Source organism: Mya arenaria, chromosome 8 (genome assembly GCF_026914265.1).
Source record: "Mya arenaria isolate MELC-2E11 chromosome 8, ASM2691426v1".
In the NCBI taxonomy this organism is placed as follows: Eukaryota; Metazoa; Mollusca; class Bivalvia; order Myida; family Myidae; genus Mya; species Mya arenaria.
In genome coordinates, this window is record NC_069129.1 from 22,070,079 (window position 1) to 22,095,132 (window position 25,054).

Consider the following 25,054-nt stretch of genomic DNA (forward strand, 5'->3'; position numbering starts at 1 on the left):
CAAGCGATTTATAGCTCATGACATTCAAATAATATCACAATAATGTAATATAAACTCATTAAAATAACAAATCTAATAAAAATAAATAAATTATAACAAACCTGGAATGATAATTTGTCCGTATTTATCGCTGTTATTGTACTTCGTCATAACCCGGAAATAAACCGGAAGTCACCATGCCGCAAGGGATTATGGTCTATTGGAAAGTCGAGAATGGGTAATTCGAAGACAAAAAATAAAAAATCTGTTAAAACGGCAAAACTGTGAGAGTGCAGCTTTAAAATGTTAAGTGGCAGTGAAGGGGAGTGGGGTTTGGGGTTAGTTATCCATTATTTAAACGAAATTATATATCACTTGGTAGTTCTTAAATGAAATTTTAAAGTCTTAAATGAAAGTGATCATGTAGACAATAAATAAACTGGAAGATCACTGATGGCTATAACGGCTGTATATCGGGAGCAAGACAAATCGGCCCCTTACCAAATCGGCCTACTACCAAATCGGCCCCTAAGATGTTTCGGCCCTGCCATTTCGTCCCCTTAATTAAAATGACTCGAGACGTTTCGGCCCCTTAGTGATTTTCAATAGAGACATTTCGGCCCCTTAATTTTATTTTATTTTTTATCTTGAGTATAAAGAAAAACATTGTAGGTCGTCTTATAAATGTCAATGAGATCTGTAAATAAGTTGTAAATAAAATCTTTAAATTTAAAAATAGACAGATATGCATGAAAAACATTGATATGACTGATATAAAAATATGATTAAATCTAAATAACTATTAACCCTGATTTTCAATATAAAATGTTAGAAAATCTAAGAAATTTTATTTGTTATAACTGTTAATTATTAATTGATCATTAAAGACTTCAAAGAAAATTTGTCTTTGAACCATGCGTTCTTTTTTGCAAAGCAAACTGTTAGTGTTGTGGGTGTGAAAAAGACATTCAAAGACGTGTGAATGAATAATTGTCTTTAATTTGTTAATGTTATTTAGAGTTGATTGAAGAAGATTTGAGTAATATAAAGAACGTAAGTATATATATTAAATCGTTTCTAAAAGTGGGTACCATTTGTTTTAAACGTGTTGCGTTTTTTAAAAATGCCTTTACATTGCAACCATTAATTTGTTATCTATGTGATATACTATTGCTCCAGAATAATTATTAATTATTATTTTTGACAATTAGTGTTTTATCTAAACATAATTAGGAAATAATGTTTGTTTTATAGATATGAATTGCAAACAATGGCTTTTGTCGGTGTTTGTTTTTTTTCGTTAAATAGCATTCCTGATTTTTGCTGGGTTTTTCTCCCGTAAAATATGCATTAAATTAATAGATTTCTCAAATGAAAGAAATGACTCTAGAATAGTCATTCAAATTAGTATTTACATTAAAGTAATGTATAAAATCTCAAAAACATAAAGCTTGAATTGATTTCTTTTTTTGCTAAAATGTAGGAATTTTATCCCGCAGGAGAAAAACCCCGTACGAAAAAGCGGTTTTTTTTTGTTTCGCGTTATTTCACTTCCGGTGTCGAAGCATAATGTTTCTTTTGATATAAGATGTTGTTTTGAGCTAAAATAATTTGAATCGTGTATTATTGATACCCCGCGGGATTTTTCCCCAGCTCTTGAAAAACGGGAGAAAAATCCCGCGGGAGTGTGAAAAACCCCGTGTTTTTATGCAAAAACCCCGCTGGGGCCCGAAGTTGGTGGGTCAATTAGACAAACTTCCAAAAACATTTCGCAAACAAAAAACACCAAAATCACACCTTAATGAAGCCTTCTAACTAAATTATAGGTCAGTATTCGATTACAGCGTATTTAAAGGGTACTTGAGTTTGCGAAATCTAGGATTTGCAAACACAAATTGGAGGTCGTTTAAACTAATTTCGTTGACTCTGATCGGGATGGTCTTATATTTACTGATACAAATAGTTTTACCTGTATCGTCATATACGACCAGGAAGTATAGTGGAATACATATGTATTAATTAGGATATTTTGCAAGCATTTTAAGGTAACGCTTATTTATAAAAAATATTATTCTAGTTAGTTTATTTTGACAAAATAACATTACAATTTGATGTTTAATCCATACTGGTTGAGTTTTGGCCGAATTCAGAACAGTCACTCTCACTCACACTCCAACCACATTCCCGTTAGGACACTTGTTCACTTGAGTGAAATAAGGGGAGTGACACTCAAATGATCTGTTGGTATTCACACGCCTCGCTAACACTTCATCAAGTGATCAATACAGTACATATACATGTATGTTTTCATGATCATTATAAGCGGATTATCTGTTTGACTATGGTGATGTTTACAGTAAACATATGTTTATTTGCGATTTGAGTACCTTATTGGTAGATATGGCGGTAAACAAATGACAATAATTGTTATTCTGAAACTTAACATTTTAAAACATTTGGTTAATAAAAATAAAAATGTAAATAACTGTTGCAAAATGCGTTTAAATGCATGTTTTTGTTGTTGTTGTTGGTTTAAATATGTAGCCGTTTTCCATTGTGTCACATGATTTAAATATGTATTGGTATATAATCTTGCCTTTGAAGTCTGCATAAAGCTCATTGACGTTTGAAAAAAATATGAAAGTTGAGAACAATTAATTGAAAATAGCACATGGATAAAATTAGCGAATGAATCTGCCTCTTTTGGGGAAATTACACCTCGGAGTGAAAAACAACTTAAGAAATGTAGGGGAAAATGGATGAAGATGACGATAATAATAATAATAATAATAATAATAATAATAATAATAATAATAATGATGATGTTGGTGGTGATGGTGGTGATGATGATGATGATGATGATAATCATGATGATCATGATGATCATGATGAAATCACTTCTCTGACCACGCTCTCAAATGAACATGAACATTGCGTAAAACCGAGAACATAAAGTCTAGCGGCCTAGCGGCGTATAGTTAGCGGCCTGGCGGCCTAGCTGCTTTAAGTGCATAGCGGCCTAAAATTGTTGCCTATCTCAAAGCATTTTATATGAGTTCTTTTTGAAATGAAATGTTATACTCATAAATCAACATCCTTTAGCGAATATCAGCATTTCCCCACTTTTTTTTTTTTTTTTTTTTTTTTTTTTTTTTTGGGGGGGGGGGGGGTGGCTGCTGGATTGAGTTTTTGGGAATTGTAGGCCACTAGGCCGCTAACTACACGCCATTAAGCCGCTGGAATGCTTGGTCAACGTTTTAAAAACAAATCGCTCCAGCGTGATGAATTTTGCATAGAAAAACATTATTTAAGGAAAACTCATATAAACATGGTTTGATGTGAAAAACAATTTAAGACCGCTATGATTATGTACGAATAAAAAACATCTGTTTGAAAATTTGATTTTTATAGAAGGCAACGTTTTTGAAGCACACGTACTTCAATGCATTATCCCGGTCTCTTAAATATGTTCTGGGAACGAGGATTTCCCTTATTTGTTCCAAAATCTGTTATATTTCACCTTTTCTACTTGTCATGTAAATTTATCCCTCACACTCATTCAATTCGTATTCACAACCAATCCTCGAGGGCCGTTCAAGTGGCCTAGCCGAGCACTCAAAAATATCCCACTCACGCAAAACACTTGAATCTCACTCACAAGTGTGAATACGAATATACTTTTCACTCGAAAATATCTGGACCGCTATGTAATTACAGAGGATTAACTCATTGAGTGTGAGTGAGAGTGGTTGTTCTGAATTCGGCCCTATGTAAATCCGAACAGTTTTGACAGTTTTTTAACAATATCTTTGCTAGTTTTGGTTCTAGTAACTTCAAACTTGGCATTAATAAACCTCGGCCTCTGCTGAAGTACACATTTACAAAATATTTTGATTCATAAACGCAAAACGTTCATTTCAAGCACAGTAAATCACCATTCACTCGGTGAAATGGAGTATGTTAATCCCGATCGCTTTTAAAATTATATTTTATCTAAAAATGGATTACTATTCCGGCATAGATTGTTGAAGGGACTACTTCTTTTTTGCCGGAGTGATAGGCATTAAAAATTTGGGCACCACTGAGCCGTGAAAATGAGAACCAGAAAAGCTCGTCATACATTGTTCATATGAAGGGCGTGTATGCCGGCAAGCAAATTGTACATGTTTAGGGCGGGGTTTGACCTCCGTTAACCAGTGAAAATCAATACGGAAATACCCGAGGTACATGTACAATCCACCTTCGGCACTTCCATAAAAGGAGTGCAGAACACATATTATGAATACACGTCTACAGAGTACTTCTTTTGACCGCAAATTATATTTCATAACTCTGCAATAATAATACAAAACGAACAGGGTTTGTCATAACAATTGTTTTTTTACCCCACATCTTAAAGAATACCGTCTAAACCGGATATCTAAATAATTAAGATAAATGTATTTATGCGCATTTTACGACAGTTGATGTAAACAATGATTTGCATATATCAATATCATTATGCAATAACACGGATTTAACGTTGTTTTCACGGTGAGTTAAACTAAGAATTGTAATTGTTTATGTAAAATTCAATCGTTCATACGTTGCTGTTTGGACACAATAATGACATAACGTTGGTTTTTACGTAATGAACAAGCTAAGTTGATGCAATCGATATCCACATCATCAATCGATATGACCTTCAAGTCATAATTTATGACTCATCACTATAGATGCCAAACTAACTGTTAACTGTGCGATTGTGTACTTGAAGTTCGTTTATTGTATTGTAAAATTAAAGTATTGAATAAAAATGTTAAAACTTAAGTAGTGAAAACTAAATCTAAAAAAAACACATTCGTTTTTCATTAAAAATCATTGTGCATGATTATAGTAAACCTGAGAAGAAAAGTGAGCCTGGTGTGGGGCTCAGACTTACGACCACAGGAACACTAGCACGGCGCTCTGGCCAACTGAGTTAAACGGGCAGCTGGTTCCAACTCACACAGACTAGACTCGTCCGTCCATTAAAGGGGCTGTCTCACAGATGATAAAATAGCGAAAAAAAAGAAAATTAAACTGTGAAATACTTACTGCTTGCTTTATGGAAGGTGTGAATTCCCCAGTAAAATGTCAGTGGAATACCACTGGAATTCCACTGGAATACCAGCGGTAAACTTTTAGTGGAATACCACCAAAATTTACCGCTGGTATTCCACTGGAACTCCACTGAAATACCAGCGGTAAATTTTGGTGGTATTCTACTAAAAGTTTACCGCTGGTATCCTACATTTGAAAAGCGCGTGCCGGGTCCGGCCGGTTCAAAATTGTGCACGCGGTCTGTGACGTCATTCCCCCGCGTGCTGCATATTTTCATTTCACCTACTTAGGAGTTTGACAGGGATTTATAAATAAGAAAAATACTCACCTAAACGTGACGAAAATTCGCATTCATTGCTAAGGCAAGCGTCTGTATCGATCTAGTTCATCGAAATATCGATCGAGGTAAACAAACGCGTGATTTATCAGGTGTTCGGTATTTATAGACTGTTCGGATTTACGAACTCAACCAGTATTGTTACATGTATTATAAGTTCATTAGCACATAATGTATTTCTATAATATATCATAGAATAGCGTTTCATTTATTTACTAGAACAATAATGACCAAAAAAATACATTGTACATTTTGTTTCCCTTTTTTCAAACTGCTTTTATCGTCTTCATATTTGAGGGTGTACCCCACCCTCTCTATTTTGGTTCGCGATGTCAAAGGGCTTCTAATGAATAATCGTGAACCAAGCGGGTCATACGCGGTACGCAGAAACTCGTTATGTGTCATTGTGTCGGTACGAATAGTTATAAAATAGTTTAATAATATTTTAAACGCAGGATTTGCGTATAAAATGAAGGCGTATTCTGTTTGCAAATTGGAGGGGTTTACATCCACATCTTTTTTTTTTTCAGGGGAAATTATTAAGAAGTATAAAATAATTATAAGAATGGCTGACAAAAGCTACAATGGCTTAAATAAGAAACAGTTGATTTCAATTATTCACAAAGCGGACTTTCTATCAAGCATCGGTGTTTTTCTACATATTCGTGAAGATACATTGTCAAAGCTGACTGAAATGTACAAAGATTGCTCAGTTACTCTGAAGAATTACAAACCACCTACCAAAGCGGATAAAACAGTGGCCATTACTTCAGGCTTAGCTGGTGTTGGCCTTTTCGCTATTGTACCGTTCTTACCACTCGCAGCAGTCACTGGAGCAATCGCTTTGAGTGTAGGGTATAACAAGTTCACTGCGATTTCATCTATTGGTAATACGTATGCAAGAATGGTCAGAGGAAACACAGCATATGCTAGTACAATGAGTGTTATTACGTTTGACAATATCGTCGTTCAGAAGATAAAATTACATGTTTGCCTCTTACGCACATTATTGACATTCGACAACGACAAAATAATGTTTTTCAAAGTAGCCAAGGATGAAGATGTTTTACCCAAATTAAAAGTGGATTCACTTCTAGCCATAGATTCTGAAGTACATGCTCAAGTACTGGACAACATGATCGAAGGAGTTCGAGGCATGGTTTCTCTGTTAGAAAGTCTGGCCGATGCACCAAACATCCCAGCTCTTTTGGAAGAATTTCAACGATGCTCAAACGAATACTTTCTGGAAGTTTGCATCAAGCTTGAAAACACAATTATTTCGCTTAAAACTGAATATGAGGAAATGCGAAAATACTACAACATGTTGAAAGGGGTTTAGTGTTTGCAACATGAGGTGAACATCGACATACTTATATCCTGTATTTAGATAACAAGTATGCGACAGCGGAAAACAGAACATGTTTTTGTCTATATTTTCCCTATACCAACCCGTCTCCTGTGCAACACTTAGCACTTAAAATAAGTTTTCACATTGCATTTAAAGATTCACTCTAACTCCCGAAAAAGATTTAACACAATTAAAATAATTGTTTAATTTAACAAAAAGGATCAATAAATGTCGAAAACAATGGTTCTTATGAAGGATACCAAGCTTAATTTGAACGAAAGATGCAGAAAACACGGTATTTCCACCTTAGGATACGATAGAAAATTACAGTATTTTAGCATTCACCAATCATTTATTATTTTTTCGTTTCAGCTATTAAATACACGGTTGCAATCTTGTTATGAGCTACTGTAATAAATATTTTCCATAAATGCATTATTTAGTAAGAAGTTAAAGGTTTATCATTCAATATCATTCAATATCATGTTTGTTTGTTTTACATGTGTATGTATTGATTTTGGATAAGAGTGAATAAGAGTGTCACTTTAATAAAGCATTCAATATCGTATTCATAATTTTGTTAACACAAACCACAATCATCATAGAAGCAATATTTTGTTTAATGGTCGAATTTTAAAATTGTGCATTGAAACTTGTTACAGCGGAACGTCGCCAGAGTTGAATGCGTCTACTGTATTTTGCGATATGTTTAAAATGTGGATGTCTGCTGGGTATGAATACATTTAATTGTACACATGATTTGAAAGGAATAGTGAGATCGAGCAAATGTAATTAATGGTGATTTTTTCTTGCGCGGGGGTTGAATAAGTTCATGTGGCATTGAATAATTTACGGCGAAATGAAACGAACGTGGTTTGCATATTATGTTATGAATAGCTGAAGATTCAATCTCAATGTTGAACTAAATGACGTTAATCAGAGTTAATGAATCAAGTATGGAATTGTAAAACAGACTTATAAATAGTAAAATTCATGTTAATGTCAAAAACTTAAGTAACAGAAGATAAACGGACAACATATCGTAACATGTACACAATTACCGGCATGCATCACTGACTTTCGGAATTGTGTTTTGGTAGAATCCGTTACATAAGAAATGGCCAAACATACTTCAGTTATCACTCATAAAATATCTCAAATCATTTTTTCTTGCATTAGTCAAAATATAAATGCACATATATATCGCAGCTTTGACTTGCACTTTAAAAATAAGAAGCTTTCAAATATAAATAATAACCGTACAGTATTACGTGTAAGTATCGAAAACATTATATGATGATATAATTATGCTTGTTTCAGTTTGTAATGTTTGATTAATGCAAATGTTACATTGTCTAAAATAAATCGTTGTAGTGTAAGTTCCGTGCTTGTTGGCTTTAACTCACATACCCTTATAATCAGGCTAAGCATTACAGTCTATGATACGTTATCAATGAAAGTATGACTGATAACTTCAGTAAAAGCTCGGTATAACCGCAGCTATCGTCAATCGGAACACCTCGGTCGTTTTCCATCAAAACCAACCTCAGAGGTATACCTGTACATAACTAAAAGAAGTTTGTGAAATTAAGATAATACTATCAATCATTTTTTGGTGTTTTATTGTGTAATATGTTTTACTTAGTTAAATCTGATTACCAGTAAAGTGGATTATTGTCTTTAGGCTCAAATGCTAAATTTAAATAATTTACCGATCAACTTTCAATGAAGTTCTATTTTTTTTTTCTGGAAGGTATTTTTGTTAAATGAAGGCTTTTTTGGTCGAAAAAGAACACTATATGAATAAATGATTTATGCATAGTTCGTAACACTGATTATTGTTGAATATATGTTAATATGTGCCTGGGTTACAATTATTGCAACGAAATCACACAGGAGACTTGAAAGAATGGTGCAGATCCCAACAACTTCCCCTGGCTTACGTTTAATAGTTGTCTGTGGCATTAAGCTGTGTAAAATCAGTCTTGTAACTGAAAATACACAAACCAGCTATTGATTGAGGCCAACACAAATGTTCGGATCTTTATCATACTTTCCAAGTCTCTGTGTGGAATCATGTAAAGTTTACTTTAGCCGACCCGTGCAGCTTACCTATATAGCCAGTGTAAAGGGGACGGGATGTACGTTTTTTACGATGTCACTGGCCTATCCATGGGCGTCAGTCCCAGTGATAAAATGAGTCGTGTTAGATTGTGAGGCATAATACATCCCGGTTAGAGTTACCTGGTTTCGTAACTTGCGCAATTGTATAGCACTGTCTAATGGGACCATCATTTAACGTTCGACCCTGAGGGCGGTAAATGATCTAGTGGTGAGGTTGGAGATCGAACCTGCGAACCCTGACTTTACTCGCAAGGATATATTACCATATATATGTTTTCGATAAGTACTTTATTAAGGCACTATTACGGCACTTATATCAATAAGGGGACTTAAAAAGTCGCTTGAATTGTGGTAATTTGGATAGGGGCCTTATTAAGACAGAAATAAAGTAATATCTTTATTGTGGCCTACCCAAAGTACAATACCTTGGTCATGTCCTTTCCTCCCCATAAAACGCTGGATATTCTTAACTCAAAACTTCCCAGCAAACAAAGTAGAACTTCAGACTATCATGATGATGATTGCCTATTTATCCCCCTGCATCTTATTTGTCTGAGATAGCCTAACTGGTACGGGATGATTGGAAAAACACATGTTGCTTATCACTTGGACCAGCACCAGGAAAGGGCTTTCTGTATATGAGGTCTTGACACAGTCCCGAGGCTCAGGCCTTACTTACTTGGCCCTGACCTTAACAAGAATTAACGCTAAATTGCGATGACCATAAATGTGGGCTAGGTGCCACCATATAACAAGATAGTCGGCCCGCAGCTTTGCAAACAAAACGATGACTAAATCAGAGGTCAACTGTGCACAGATTCACACTTTCTTTACACAGTCTTTAGTCTTTACAGATTCATATATTGTGTTTATGGTTACAGGTTATTGGTAATACTGATCATTCACCCATTTCGGCAATTTGGCAGAAATCGCCTCATTACGCACCCCCTAGGTTACAAAGGATGTTGTTACATTTGTATGGTAACGACTTCGTTCTCTAACGCAAGGCTAAGGTACACATAATTCATCAGCGGATAGTCTAAGCCGTATTTTTTGCTCTAATTCACAAATTTACATGTGAACTTTTTCCTGGACAATTTACATTCCAAGGACATTTGGTCACATACACCTCAGTCTAACAAAGTGAACATAAAGCCATCAGCCAATAAGGGCCAACTATTGAATTGTCATAAAATAGTCACATCTTATGAACTACAATCAAATATGCTTTATTTCCTCAAACTGTTCACTTCAGCCTTAATAAATGTCAGCGCCGCTCGCGAAACATAATATGTTTGCCGAAACTTTCTGCTCAGATCAGTGACAAAGTTAACTAATGTTAAATATACATTTAACACAGGAGAAAAACCAACAAAACAACCTAATTACCCATTAAGTATCTGAGTGCCTATGACAAAATGTTGCCACGGATGTAATCACATGGATTGGTAGTGATTATTTGTTGATAGCTGACTAATAAAGCAATTTCTTTGAGTTTGAGAATTTAACTAATACTGCAAGTCCTTTAGTCATTAAACATTCCAAAAAATAGTTTTCCAAGACAGTATGAACTACCTGAAAATAAGAATCAGATTGTGGAAGTTACTATATTTCTCGTTAATTTGACCAACGATTTTGAGCAAGTTCGCTCTGGTCCGCAGTAGCCCAGTCAAATGTACTTGAGTTAAGATTGTCAGGCAAATGCTCACAACGTCAAAAAGGGCATGTCATGACGAACATAATTACAAACGGTAATAACGTGCCACTCCAATGTATCATTGAAACACCCCGGCCGATTTGTTTATGGTAAAATGTGTTCTGCCTTTCTCTCATGATCAATAAAGGTCAATTAAACTTAATTGGTGGGATAAAAGTGAGGTTTGTGCACATAAACTGGTTTAAATCCCCAGTAAATTTACATTTCACTGACCGTTCCAAGGCGAAACCTAACAATTCTTGATAAACATACCTATTTTTTTATATATATATAGTATGTATGCACTGTGCTGTTTGTGGAGTTTTGTGCTGTTCTTCTATATTTCTTGTTTGTGATTTTGTGTTCTATGTCTTTGGCGTTTGCCCAGTGCCACTAAACCTGGTTTATGTTTAAACCTTTTGCTACTGAGCTTGTTTCTGAAGCTTTTTGCATTAATACTAATTATAAGATTGATCTTCAATATCTCGAAAAGAAACAAGCCAAGCAGAATTATATAAAATACGTTTGATTTCAGCACGGACCTATAAACCATGGATTGGCAACTCTCGTCTGTGTTAATGCGATTAGCTCAAACTCACGCGTGCAGCGCGATTTCATTCCGAGATCTTACCATGTGGTCACTTTCGAGACGTCCGACATCGGCCGAATATATACATGTAGGAAAACATTAACTAAATTTTACTCAAATGCGCGGTACATATTAGGTCCTGATTAATACTTCGATAATTAGAGACAATACAATAACGACAAACTTCAAACACATTACTTGCGACATGTCGGTGTTAAAAAATAATTATCAACAGAGCTGGCGGAAATAACCGAAGATCGCCGTTAATCACCGATCGGAGATTTTTTTTCCGATATTTGCCGAGCGTGCGCTAAGGATTGTGGGTAAATTATTATTTCTTATCGTTTCACCGATATCGGGCAGTTGCCAATCCATGGTTTATAGGTCCGTGATTTCAGTGATCAAGTATTGTTACCTCGAGATAGGTATACCGCAGTGACTGTCACTTGAAGATATAATAAAAGAGCATACACTTTACACTGTCCGTTCGCACACCCGATGGTTCTGAGGTTCGTAGAAACAAACGACTTGTGTTGTGCCCTCGCCCATTTTATGAATATAAATGCACGAATAAACTTAAATTTAACAGAACAATATAGGTTTCATTGAGATTTGAACCTAAAACTACCAAATGTATATGACTCTCTGAATTGGATGAAATCCAGAAGTAATATATATATATATATATATATATATATACATACATACATATTATACACACTTGCTTTTTAAGTAGTCTTCATGTGTGACGAATTACGCGTAAGAAACTTGCTAATCTAAGTGTGCATAAGTATTGCCTCATAATCATGATTTAAGGTAAAATAACGAGCAATACATTCGTTTCATCAACATCTCCGCTCTTTGTCTTTAGCTCGGAAATAAATATGGCTCTTTTTTTATACACCTTCTAAATGAGTTGGAGTCAATGTTTTGTACCCGTGTGATAAACAGGAATTGTTTTGACAGATTTGCAGCAGAGAAACTTTTAAATCTTGGACACGCTAGAACTTGCGTAAAACTTATCTGAAATGAGCCTACTGATTTAATTGAATGGCAGTTATCAATTCTTTTTTTATTTGTAAATTGCATAATTTTATTGCTGCAGAAGGGATGTGGTTTAGTATAGTAGTACAGACAACTCTAGTATGCAATTCTTATATGAATATGTATAGCTACATCTCTTGTCATCATATATATATACTGCATTTACGGCATTACTTGTTCAGTAGCCATAGAGTAAAGCCTGTGCAAATTATTTGTGTCGTTCTATGAAACCCCATACGTCTACCATTACGTAACGGAGGATAAGGCACTTGAGTTTTTGTTGCATCTATCCTTAAAAATAAGGGACTTCAAACGACATTAGTACAGTGATTATTTTGATAGGGACCTTGTTAAGACATTAGTACAGTGATTATTTGGATATCGGCCTAGAACAGACACAAGTACTCTGCAAGTTCGCATATGGGCCTTACTAAGAAACAAGAACTGGGATGATCTAGAAAAGGACCGTTTCAAGACATAAGTTCAGTGACAATTTAGATAAGGGCCTTATAACACATTATAACACACTAGTAAAGTAATAATGTTGGCTGAGGGCCTATAAAAGACACTAATACAGTGAAATTTTCAATAAGGACATTTAAAGGCACTAGTACGGTGAAAATTTTGTAAGGGACCATATGTATACACTAGTACAGTAATCATTTTGATAAGGGCCATGTAAAGACATTACTAAAGTGATAATTTGGGCAGGGTGATTATTTGAACCAAGGCCTTATTAATACACAAGTACAGTGATAATTTGGGAAAGGGAATTATTAAGACACTTGGAGATTGACGATTTAGATACGGGCCTGAAAACGACACAAGTATTAGATATAGGCCTTACAACGACACTAGTATTAGATATGGGCCTTACAACGACACTAGTATTAGATACGGGCCTTACAACGACACAAATATTAGATATGGGCCTTACAACGACACCAGTATTAGATATGGGCCTTACAACGACACTAGTATTAGATATTGGCCTTACAACGACACTGATATTAGATACGGGCCTTACAACGACACTAGTATTAGATATGGGCCTTACAACGACACTAGTATTAGATATGGGCCTTACAACGACACTAGTATTAGATATGGGCCTTACAACGGCACTAGTATTAGATATGGGCCTTACAACGACACAAGTATTAGATATGGGCCTTACAACGACACTAGTATTAGATATGGGCCTTACAAAGACACAAGTATTAGATATGGGCCTTACAACGACACTAGTATTAGATATGGGCCTTACAACGACACAAGTATTAGATACGGGCCCTACAAAGACACAAGTATTAGATACGGGCCTTACAACGACACTAGTATTAGATATGGGCCTTACAACGACACAAGTATTAGATACGGGCCTTACAACGACACTAGTATTAGATATGGGCCTTACAACGACACTAGTATTAGATATGGGCCTTACAACGACACAAGTATTAGATACGGGCCTTACAACGACACTAGTATTAGATATGGGCCTTACAACGACACAAGTATTAGATATGGGCCTTACAACGACACAAGTATTAGATATGGGCCTTACAAAGACACAAGTATTAGATACGGGCCTTAAAACGACACTAGTAATTAGATATGGGCCTTACAACGACACTAGTGTTAGATATGGGCCTTACAACGACACAAGTATTAGATATGGGCATTACAACGACACTAGTATTTTGATAATTTGGTAAAGGGCTTTATAAAGGCAATAATACAGTTATAATTTGGATAAGGGCTTTATAAAGATTATAGTAGAGTGATAATTTGGTAAATGGCTTTATAAAGGAACTAGTACAGTGATAATTTGGTAAAAGGCTTTATACAGACACTAGTACAGTTATAATTTGGATAAGGTCTTCATAAAGACACCAGTACAGTGATAATTTGGTAAGGAGCTTTATACAGACACTTGTACAGTGATAAGTTGGATGAGATCTTCATAAAGACACCAGTACAGTGATAATTTGGTACAGATCTTTATAAAGACACCAGTACAGTGATAATTTGGATAAGATCTTCATAAAGACACCAGCACAGTGATAATTCGGTTAAGGGTTTTATAAAGACACTAGTACAGTGATAATTTGGTAAAGGTCTTTATACAGACACTAGTACAGTAATAATTTGGTAAAGGGCTTTATACAGACACTAGTACAGTAATAATTTGGTAAAGGGCTTTATAAAGACACTAGTACAGTGATAATTTGGTAAAGGTCTCTATAAAGACACTAGTACAGTAATGATTTGGTGAAGGGCTTTATACAGACACTAGTACAGTGATAATTTGGTAAAGGTCTCTATAAAGACACTAGTACAGTAATGATTTGGTGAAGGGCTTTATACAGACACTAGTACAGTCATGATTTGGTAAAGATCTTTATACAGACACTAGTGCAGTGATAATTTGGTAAAGTGCTTTATACAGACACTAGTGCAGTGATAATTTGGTAAAGAGCTTTATAAAGACACTAATACAGTAATAATTTGGTGAAGGGCTTTATATAGACACTAGTGCAGTGATAATTTGGTAAAGGGCTTTATATAGACACTAGTACAGTAATAATTTGGTGAAGGGCTTTATATAGACACTAATACAGTAATAATTTGGTAAAGGGCTTTATAAGACACTAGTACAGTAATAATTTGGTGAAGGGCTTTATATAGACACTAGTGCAGTGATAATTTGGTGAAGGGCTTTATAAGACACTAGTACAGTAATAATTTGGTGAAGGGCTTTATATAGACACTAATACAGTAATAATTTGTTAAAGGGCTTTATAAAGGCACTAGTACAGTGATCATTTGGTGAAGGGCTTTATATAGACACTAATACAGTAATAATTTGGTAAAGGGCTTTACATAGACACTAGTACAGTAATAATTTGGTGAAGGGCTTTATACAGACACTAGTACAGTGATAATTTGGTAAAGGGCTTTATACAGACACTAGTACAGTTATAATTTGGATAAGGTCTTCATAAAGACACCAGTACAGTGATAATTTGGTAAGGAGCTTTATACAGACACTTGTACAGTGATAATTTGGATGAGATCTTCATAAAGACACCAGTACAGTGATAATTTGGTAAGGAGCTTTATACAGACACTTGTACAGTGATAATTTGGTACAGATCTTTATAAAGACACCAGTACAGTGATAATTTGGATAAGATCTTCATAAAGACACCAGTACAGTGATAATTCGGTTAAGGCTTTTATAAAGACACTAGTACAGTGATAATTTGGTTAAGATCTTCATAAAGACACTAGTACAGTGATAATTTGGTAAAGTGCTTTATACAGACACTAGTACAGTAATAATTTGGTAAAGGTCTTTATACAGACACTAGTACAGTAATAATTTGGTAAAGGGCTTTATAAAGACACTAGTACAGTGATAGTTTGGTAAAGGTCTCTATAAAGACACTAGTACAGTAAAGATTTGGTGAAGGGCTTTATACAGACACTAGTACAGTGATAATTTGGTGAAAGGCTTTATATAGACACTAGTACAGTGATAATTTGGTGAAGGGCTTTATAGAGACACTAGTGCAGTGATAATTTGGTAAAGTGCTTTATACAGACACTAGTGCAGTGATAATTTGGTAAAGAGCTTTATAAAGACACTAATACAGTAATAATTTGGTGAAAGGCTTTATATAGACACTAGTGCAGTGATAATTTGGGAAAGGGCTTTATATAGACACTAGTACAGTAATAATTTGGTGAAGGGCTTTATAAAGACACTAATACAGTAATAATTTGGTAAAGGTCTTTATAAAGGCAATAGTACAGTGATAATTTGGTAAAGGGCTTTATACAGACACTAGTACAGTGATAATTTGGTGAAGGGCTTTATACAGACACTAGTACAGTGATAATTTGGTGAAGGGCTTTATAAAGACACTAGTACAGTGATAATTTGGTAAAGGGCTTTATACAGACACTAGTACAGTGATAATTTGGTAAAGGTCTTTATAAAGGCACTAGTACAGTGATAATTTGGTAACGTGCTTTATACAGACACTAGTACAGTGATAATTTGGTAAAGGGCTTTATAAAGGCACTAGTACAGTGATAATTTGGTAAAGGGCTTTATACAGACACTAGTACAGTAATAATTTGGTAAAGGGCTTTATACAGACACTAGTACTAACAGTAATAATTTGGTAACGTGCTTTATACAGACACTAGTATAGTAATAATTTTGTAAAGAGCTTTATACAGACACTAGTACAGTAATAATTTGGTAAAGAGCTTTACACAGACACAAGTACAGTGATAATTTTGTAAAGAGCTTGATACAGACACTAGTATAATAATAATTTGGTGAAGGGCTTTAAACAGACACTAGTACTGTGTAACAGTGATAATTTAGGTAAGGGCCTTATAAAACACTTGGACGTTAAATATCTTGGCCTTATCAAGACACTGATACAATGATAATTTGGAAAAGGGCCGTATATAGACACTAGTTCAGTGATTATTTAAAAGGACCGTATATAGACACAAGTACAGTGATTGATTTGGGTACAGTGATAAATTGGATATGGGCCTTATAAAAAAAATACTAGAACCATGCTTATTGGGATAAGGGTATTCTAAAAATCATAGTACAGGTTAATTTGGATAAGGGTCATATAAAGTCTTTTACAGTGATTATTTTGAAAAGGGCTTTATTAAGACACTAGGAGGTTACACACCACCATTGTCATTTCCTCTATAATTCAATGTGAAATGATTATTTTTAGACAACATTTAAAGGCATTTCGAGCGCATGCAGACTATGATAAACATATATATTCTTAAAGTACAAGCTTTAAATTACCTTTTAAGCCAATAAAAAAGGGGGGGTCAAGTTATTCCTAAGAAAAATCTCTCCACTTGAAACAAAAACTCAACAAAATGCACAGTCCGCCATGACAGTTCTTCCAAAATGACCTTTCAACTATAGGGCAGCAGTTTATGCTTAAATCTCTATTCTAAATGATAAATCAAGCAATAATAGATACTCAAGGTATAAAAGTTTCAGGAATAATGATATTTTTTTTATTTACAGTGTATTGAGCATATGAAAACATGTATATCAGTCATAAAAACATTATTTTTTTTTATTGAGAATTTTCCACACAACGGAAGTACATATGATGCAATGGTGACGTCATACCTAGGAGAGTGATGATTTGGATAAGGGCCTTATAAATACACTAGTATTGTGAAACTTTGGATGTGGGCCTTATAAATGCATCGGTAAGGTGATAATTCGGATAGGGGCCCTATAACGTCAAACGGACTGATATGGATATGACTGAACAGATAGTTTATTTAAATAGTTTTACAAAGATGAAATGAAATACCCCCTGTTATGCTTTTAAGGTATTGTATTTGGTCAACGCTTGCCCGTGTTGCCTGTTATTGATTGCTGTAGCTTTGTTTGATCTTAGCGAAACGGCAGAAGTATGTTTTCTCATCAACTGATAAGAAGTTTTAATTTGAAACAGGTTTGATCCCGACTTAAGCGTTTAATAAACAAATTATATCCATTCTGGTTACGAGTTTTGAAAATTACATAATTATGAGACTCGATTGGCGTTCAAAATGGAGGACATACTTATTACTATAACTGCAGGTATATTTTCAAAATATTTTGAAAATGCAGGTTATGAATAGAGATAAGAGCATTTTCGTTTTCATTACTACTTGTATTATTATAATTAAAATTATTAGCTCGTCTGTTTTTTCAAACGTCGTTGCACAAAACGTTTGACCTTTACCATAACTCAAAACGCATTCAAGATATCTTAATGATCGTTAGTGCACATTGTGCGTGGACATAATACTACTATTTTAGCAAGCTTCACAACATAAGCTTTAATAAGTGTAAAGCTATATGCCTTGTATTCTTAATCTATCATCCTCTTCCGTTCATTTTTTTATTATATGCATTGTGACAAGCGACTTAGTTTTCATTTTTTAACCTATTTCAATCATGACTATCATAATGTCCCATTTTCTGAAGCTATGTGTGATTTTTATAACGACGTGTGTAGATTTAAATAAGGCTACACTTACCTTTTCGATTTTATTTAAATATTTAAACAATTAATAATATTCAATACAACCTGTATGAGAATTGGTTTAGCCAGTATTTACTTTCATAATATAATAAGTTCTCAATTCACATATATAAGCAAGAAGACGGATAAGCATAAACTTGTCATGATAGTCGAAATAAGTAAACATAAAACTGTATATGTTTTCAGCGTTGACGTTTTGCTGCGGGCTTCAGAATGACGGTAAAACTGAAAAATGAAATTATTTGTTCACTTTATTATAGTATATAGGTTTAATTGCTAAATCGTTCTAAGCATTGAAGTATTATAAGTATCTTCCATGGCCGAGAGTGTAAGATAGGTTCATTCCGACCCGAGCGTAGGGTGGAAACGAGGTTTACCGATTATTTATTTCTCGCTTCAAATGTCACCATAGGACAGTTTCCATGTACCTTTTAATAAGTAATGCTTCATTCTCCTTATAACTATTTAAAGACCGATCTGACTATTAACATCATCTGAATCACTGCGCGCATATCCATGACAACCACGTATTATCGCATATCCATGCGCAATTATTTTCACTAAGCACAAAATAGTTCCAGCAAAAAATACATTTTTACTTAATTTTGTTTAACTGAGGTGAGAGAAAAAGCATCTTCCATAGCCGCTCGTGTAAGATTGGTTCATCCCGACCCTCTTACACTCTCGGCCATGAACGATACTTATAGTCTTCATTGTTTAAATATTTAAAAAAAAAACTGATAATGTTCCGATATTAGTATTTCGTTCACTGATTTACTGCACAATCGAATCCATGGGAAAAAGGGCGTACCAGCCCCCCTCCCCCTCTTAAAATCGTACAAGTTTACTTTTTATTTCAATAAAGGAGAAATAAAGTAATAATATAATCCCAAAATGCAATATTTCTTGAGGGAGTACCCCAAACACTTTAAACCAAATGAATTTAGGTTCTCAGGGGGCAGGGAGGAAGTCAAAAGGTCTGTCCCCTATATTACGCTCCCTCTAACGTCAAATCCTGGATTCGCCCCTCTGCTGAACTGAGCATGTATAAAACCTCACAGGTTGCTGCTTTGGCCACTTGAACAGGAGAGCTCAGATGACTGATATACGGTCATCATGGACGTCTTTCTTTCATTGATTGTGTTTTTATGCACTAGTCATTTGTAACCAAGAAAATGTAAATGTGAACACTCTAACGGGAGTAATAATTTGTTTTCAACTTCAATTTTGGCGCAACTTTAAAATATAACCTTAAATTTGACGATTTTTTCAAAATGACAGTTCTATACTACGCCCTTATCTCAATCATCATCATAATCAGCAACATCATCACAACCACCATCATCATCACCACAATCACAACCACCATCATCATCCCAACAACTATCATCATCATAATTATCATCATCATCATCAACGTCTTCACCATCGTTTTGTTGAAATATTAGAACTCTATTTTTTAGCTTTATAATAAATGGTTAAGTTAATCATCTTTATGTGGCAAAAAGGCACAGTTGCGCCCCATATAAGCATTTTCTGCTTTATGCGTTGAGCGTCGTCGCATAAACATGGTCGCCCTGTTTATGCGTTGAATATCACCGAATAAACGAAAAAAGTACGTTTATGCGGCGATGGTGCTATGCGGCGTTACAATGCACAAACACCATGGAAACGGTCGATGTATTTTTCATACGCATACTTTATTGAAATTGAAATAAATGGAAAATTTATATTCTTGAAGCAAATTTAAAAAAAACCCATATCGGATTGCACATTTCCTATGCGAGTGTCAATCAAATAATTATGAGACTAAAGCTATACTATACTTTGGTCTATTCCGATAGAGCTGAATTAATCTGACAATTAAGTCCAGTTCATTTGTTAGGAAAACATATATATAGCCATAAGTGAGATCACTGAAGCCTCGAAATACTTATAATTGGATATAAAATTGAATACAAAGAATATAATATTATCAATACTATTCTATCTCAAATAGGTTACTGTATTTACAAATCGTACTTTTTGTCTGAAAGAAGGCAGAAATTTGTTAGCTTATGTGCATTATTAAATGCCGACCTTTTGATTATTCAAACATTATATAAGAATAAAGGAGTTCATTGTCCTTTTCTCAATAAGTTCATTATGAAATTTAAAAGCAATTAAGAATATTCTGTTAAAAAACACAAGTTATATTAGTTAAGTAAAAATGCAATGTTTAAGATGAAATAGTTGTATATCATGATTTTCTTGTTCATTATTTGTCATGTTTATGATTTGTATATGTTTTTATGAATAAAAGAATCACCTCTTAGTGATTCCAAAAAGAAAAAAAAAGATCACTGAAGCGCTCTTATTTTGAAGTATAAATTGTGCATTTTAATTTCAGTTCTATACCTTTTCTCAAAGACTAATGTTTCTAATAATCAGTGTAATATCGGTCGACAGGCAATAATGTTATTTACTAGAGGCTTGCGGGATAAAGTAAATTGATCAGATGCAAACACGTACAGAGATGGTATGTTTTTTTGAACGCTACTCACAGTCGTAGTTTATAAACAGTGAACACTTGTCAATGGAGTGCCTGTCAGTCAATCCTTCAGAGGAATCAAACATTGTGGCAGATAGCAAAAAAACATTTTCCGACAGACGCTTTTCTGGATAAAAGTTTAAATTTTCAGGAATGAAGAATAAGTTACTGAAGAACATTAATGACTAACTTGAGAATAATCTGTCAGTAATGCCATTGTAATTAAACCGATACTCATGCAATTTTATTTTCTAAGAGTTGTATCATTAATTTGCCAGCGCGTAAGATGCTTCACATTTTTTGCAATCTTTCCGATTCTACAATTTCCATGTTTGTAAACGGACAAAAATCCAATGACTAGGGCTATTCGTTTTATACGTGTTTTTATTAGACGTGTTCTTATAAAAACATATGAATCGTTTAAGAACACTATTGACATAGACTGAAATTAAACTTCTTCAAAGTCTACAAAAGTTAAAGGTGTTCACCGACATATCCGTAACCTGGCAGCCTTGAAGCTTGGCAGCGTGAATTAAGCAGCCTTACAGCCTGGTACCATAATGTTGGTAGCTTGGCAATCGCACTGTCTTGCAGCGCGAAGTAAGCAGCCTGGCAGCGTGAAATAAGCAGCCTTACAGCCTGGTAGCGTACAGTTGGTAGCTTGGTACCTCTCACAGCCTGGCAGCGCGAAGTAAACAGCCTGGCAGCGTGAATCAAGCAGCCTTACAGTCTGGTAGCATACCGTTGGTAGCTTAGCAATCTCAAAGTCTGGCAGCGCGAAGTAGGCCGCCTGGCAGAGTGAAGTTTAATCGAGATGGATATCTTATATGAAAAAAGTGCAAGGAAAACACCAATTCATGCAGTTTCGATATATGCGGTAAGAAAAATGTGCTCAACATTACCTTTCTTGGAGAAGCTCCGGACAGTCTGGACCACTAAAAAGCCAATTGATAAATGTAGTTTAATGTTGTTTTTTCCTATCTGTATTATATTTAATTTAAGTAGAACACATTAAATACATCATTTATTTTTCTTCCCATTAATTACTAATATTTCATTTTCGTTTAAATTCCTCTTCTTTAAGTTGGAACGCGTCCCTGAGCGAATTTTAGAGTTAATTTCCAAGATTTTTTATAACAGCATTTGCACAATTAGAGACTGTTTTTAGATTTTAACGAAGTCGTTTTGAAACTACGAGTCTTCAAATTATAACACTGACGTCAATATTAAGACGTCTGTCATTTGTTTTGCGTTTAAGGTACATTAATATATATGTTACTATATATAGTAACACATTTGTAAAGGGAGTTCGCGATTATTTGCATGACTCAGCGATTATCAGTTTTGCGGCCCGGGCCGATTTTCGATTATCATTTTGCGGCCCGTAGAACGTTCGCAAGTGAATTCAATTTTCGCCTTAAAATGAATTTTGGCGACTGTGGAATAATGTCTTTACTAAATAATCAAAATTTATTGATCTGCTTGAACATATTAATTGTTAAAATCTTAAAGGGAGGCAAACGCGAACTCAGTTTAGAAAGATATGCTAGTGTTTGATAACCAGTGTGGACCGTTAGGGTGGCGTTTTTCATTCTGCGTTGACATTCAAAAAACAAAACAAAGGGAGCGGCAAAATTGAATTAACTTGAAAAACAGCAACTGTTCATACATGTTGACATCATTAATACGAGGTATTGGTTTATCTAAGTACAAGTAGTCTTTTTCTACTTGCTAGATGTTCAGACCATGAACAGAAAGATGTGAGTGATTCGTACAGAAAAATTCGGATAGACGTTGTGGACTGTTCAAAGTGATCAATTGAAGTTGGAATGGGAACATAAAAGTGATAACAAAATGCTGTTTGCCTGTTTGGCTCACTCTCAAAAACGAAATAAAAGTAAATTTAATTTGAGAGTGAGTTAACTCATTGTTGTCAAGCGAGAGCAAAATAAGCACAATTGGATAGCAGGTAAACTTTAAAAAGCAAACTGTAGACTTACAAATAAGAAAAACATACATATGTATGAAAGAGGTTAATACACGGCGTAGCCGGGCCGTTGAGTGAAAATTGGCCCTCGTGCTCATAATGTCCCTCGACTACGTCTCGGGCCATTATGAGTCACTCGGGCCAATTATCACTCAACAGCCCGGCTACGCCGTGTATTAACCTCTAATTACTGTCATTGGCAAATATTTTTTTATTTTATTCAATTATTCGTTTGCGCAATGGAATTTTCATTTCGAGTGCGTCTTGCGAAAACGTTGACAAGACATATTTTTCCTATTTCTTGTTTTACGTTCCTTATTGTAATGTTTATTGGTCATTGGATATTATAAGGTAAATTTTCGCTGTGAAAACGTCGCCGTGTTTAGCTGAAAAAAGTGGTCCCTTCGTTAAAAAAAACTGTACGCAAAAGTGTATAGATTAATAGTTTTGCTTTCCTATTTCTGTTAGATGAACAGTTTTAAACACACAGAAAACGATAATTTGGAAGAACAATTCACACGCGGTAATGTCTTTACGACATGTATGTAATACCTATATGGTATGTAGCCTTAGCAACATAACAACACGCATATAAACATACGAAGATTATTTCGTATCAGCGTATTTAGTATACTTAGTAATATGGTTTTAAGTATATGAACACTTGTTTTAATTATATAAATCATAAGCGTTATGGACACTGTTTGCAATGGAATCAGACCTTGATAAACCTGTTATTGCCAAATCACAAGCGGAAGTTATCGAAGAGTCCCAGCCTCCTGTGAAAAGGGCCAAACGAAAATACACATGAAAGCCACTGTTGTCTTCACCCGTCATCGACCGAACAGAAGTTTATATGACAATAAACTTGATGGAGGATTCTTAACTTCAAATGTTATTACGTATCATATAAGGGACCTTGAGGATATCAATTTGCCATTAAATAAGCGGAATGGAAAAGAGAGGACCTCGTTTTAAACGAGTAAAACCTGACGAGAAGTGTTTAAACGACAAGGCACACACAAAGCTTTCAAACAGGAAATTGAGCGTGCAATTGCCAACTCAACATCGAAAAAGCCTATGGAAGAATTCATCAATGAGAGGCCTTTCGACCCAGTTGGGAGCCTTTGGGACGAAAGAGTCTATCTACTCATCACTGGACGAAAGCACGCATCAGTCGGTATGCGATTCGAACAAGAGAGGACATGTCAGATGAAGAAGAAGAGATACCAGAGGAATCTGACCAAGAGACAATGGTTTTGAATCGCGGTTCACCTGATATGAAAATAAAGTATTTGATACCATTTGCAATATGGGAATGTAACAAATGTTACCCAATGACGGATATGACTAGATGTACCAGTTCTAGTACTTGAGAGCCAAGATGAATTCAAATGATTGGCTGTGGCAATAGTACGTGAAAATAGACAAGTGATATGCACAATATCCTAAATCACGACAAAATTGCGAAGAAAACTTTGAAACTTTATTCAAAAACAAATACACTGTATGTCCCATTAATTAACAGTTTGGCTTATTCGCTCCTTCTGGCCAAGTTTACAACTAGTGAAATGTGTGTCAAAATGTATGGGTACGTTCATATTCAAAACGACTCATATCAAAACTGTATTATGTCTGATTTTACTTAACCTTTACGCAGTAAACTTACCGGAAGTTACCTTTTTTTAGAAAATGAAATGTTCATATTTAAGTAAAAGATGTTGATAACGCTTGACAAATAGCTTTTCCACGACATAGTTTCTGTAGATACATGCATGCAGGACATTTATTTGAGCCTTCCTGAAACAAACAAACAGCACCACAGTGATTAAAACTATTTGTTGCCAGAAGTAAACAAATAATCCCTTCCCAAAACGTTTAACATGCAGCCGAACCGTTTGTTATTACAGTAAATTTATGTATTTGCAGGTCAGAGCAGGACAACAGATCAGAAGATTCCATTTAATTCAAATGCAACAGCATACACAATGTATCCGAACTTGTCAGTTAGTGTGAATGGAACCCTTTATTGGCCATGTAATGTTTCGTATGCTCCAGCTGCGCCACACAACACTGCAATTGAACACCAAAGCTTCAATGAAATGATTGCCGAGATGACCTTTGACCCTAAAACCCTGTCCAAAAACACCCGGAGGTACATAAGCGCCCCGGACGACCGAACCTCTTCCGTCATTATTGGCACTTTCGCAATGGCCGTGATTTTTTCGGTGGTG

General features: G+C 35.0%; 1 protein-coding gene across 1 annotated transcript; it reads left to right on the forward strand.

The window, feature by feature from the left end:
* The first annotated feature begins 1,893 nt into the window (after positions 1–1,893).
* LOC128242378 (uncharacterized) lies at positions 1,894–7,314 on the forward strand. The gene is made up of 2 exons (XM_052959510.1): positions 1,894–2,024; positions 5,929–7,314. Exon 2 carries the CDS (start codon positions 5,964–5,966, stop codon positions 6,735–6,737), a length of 774 nt encoding a protein of 257 aa, XP_052815470.1. The 5' UTR covers positions 1,894–2,024; positions 5,929–5,963; the 3' UTR covers positions 6,738–7,314.
* The last annotated feature ends 17,740 nt before the right edge of the window (positions 7,315–25,054 follow it).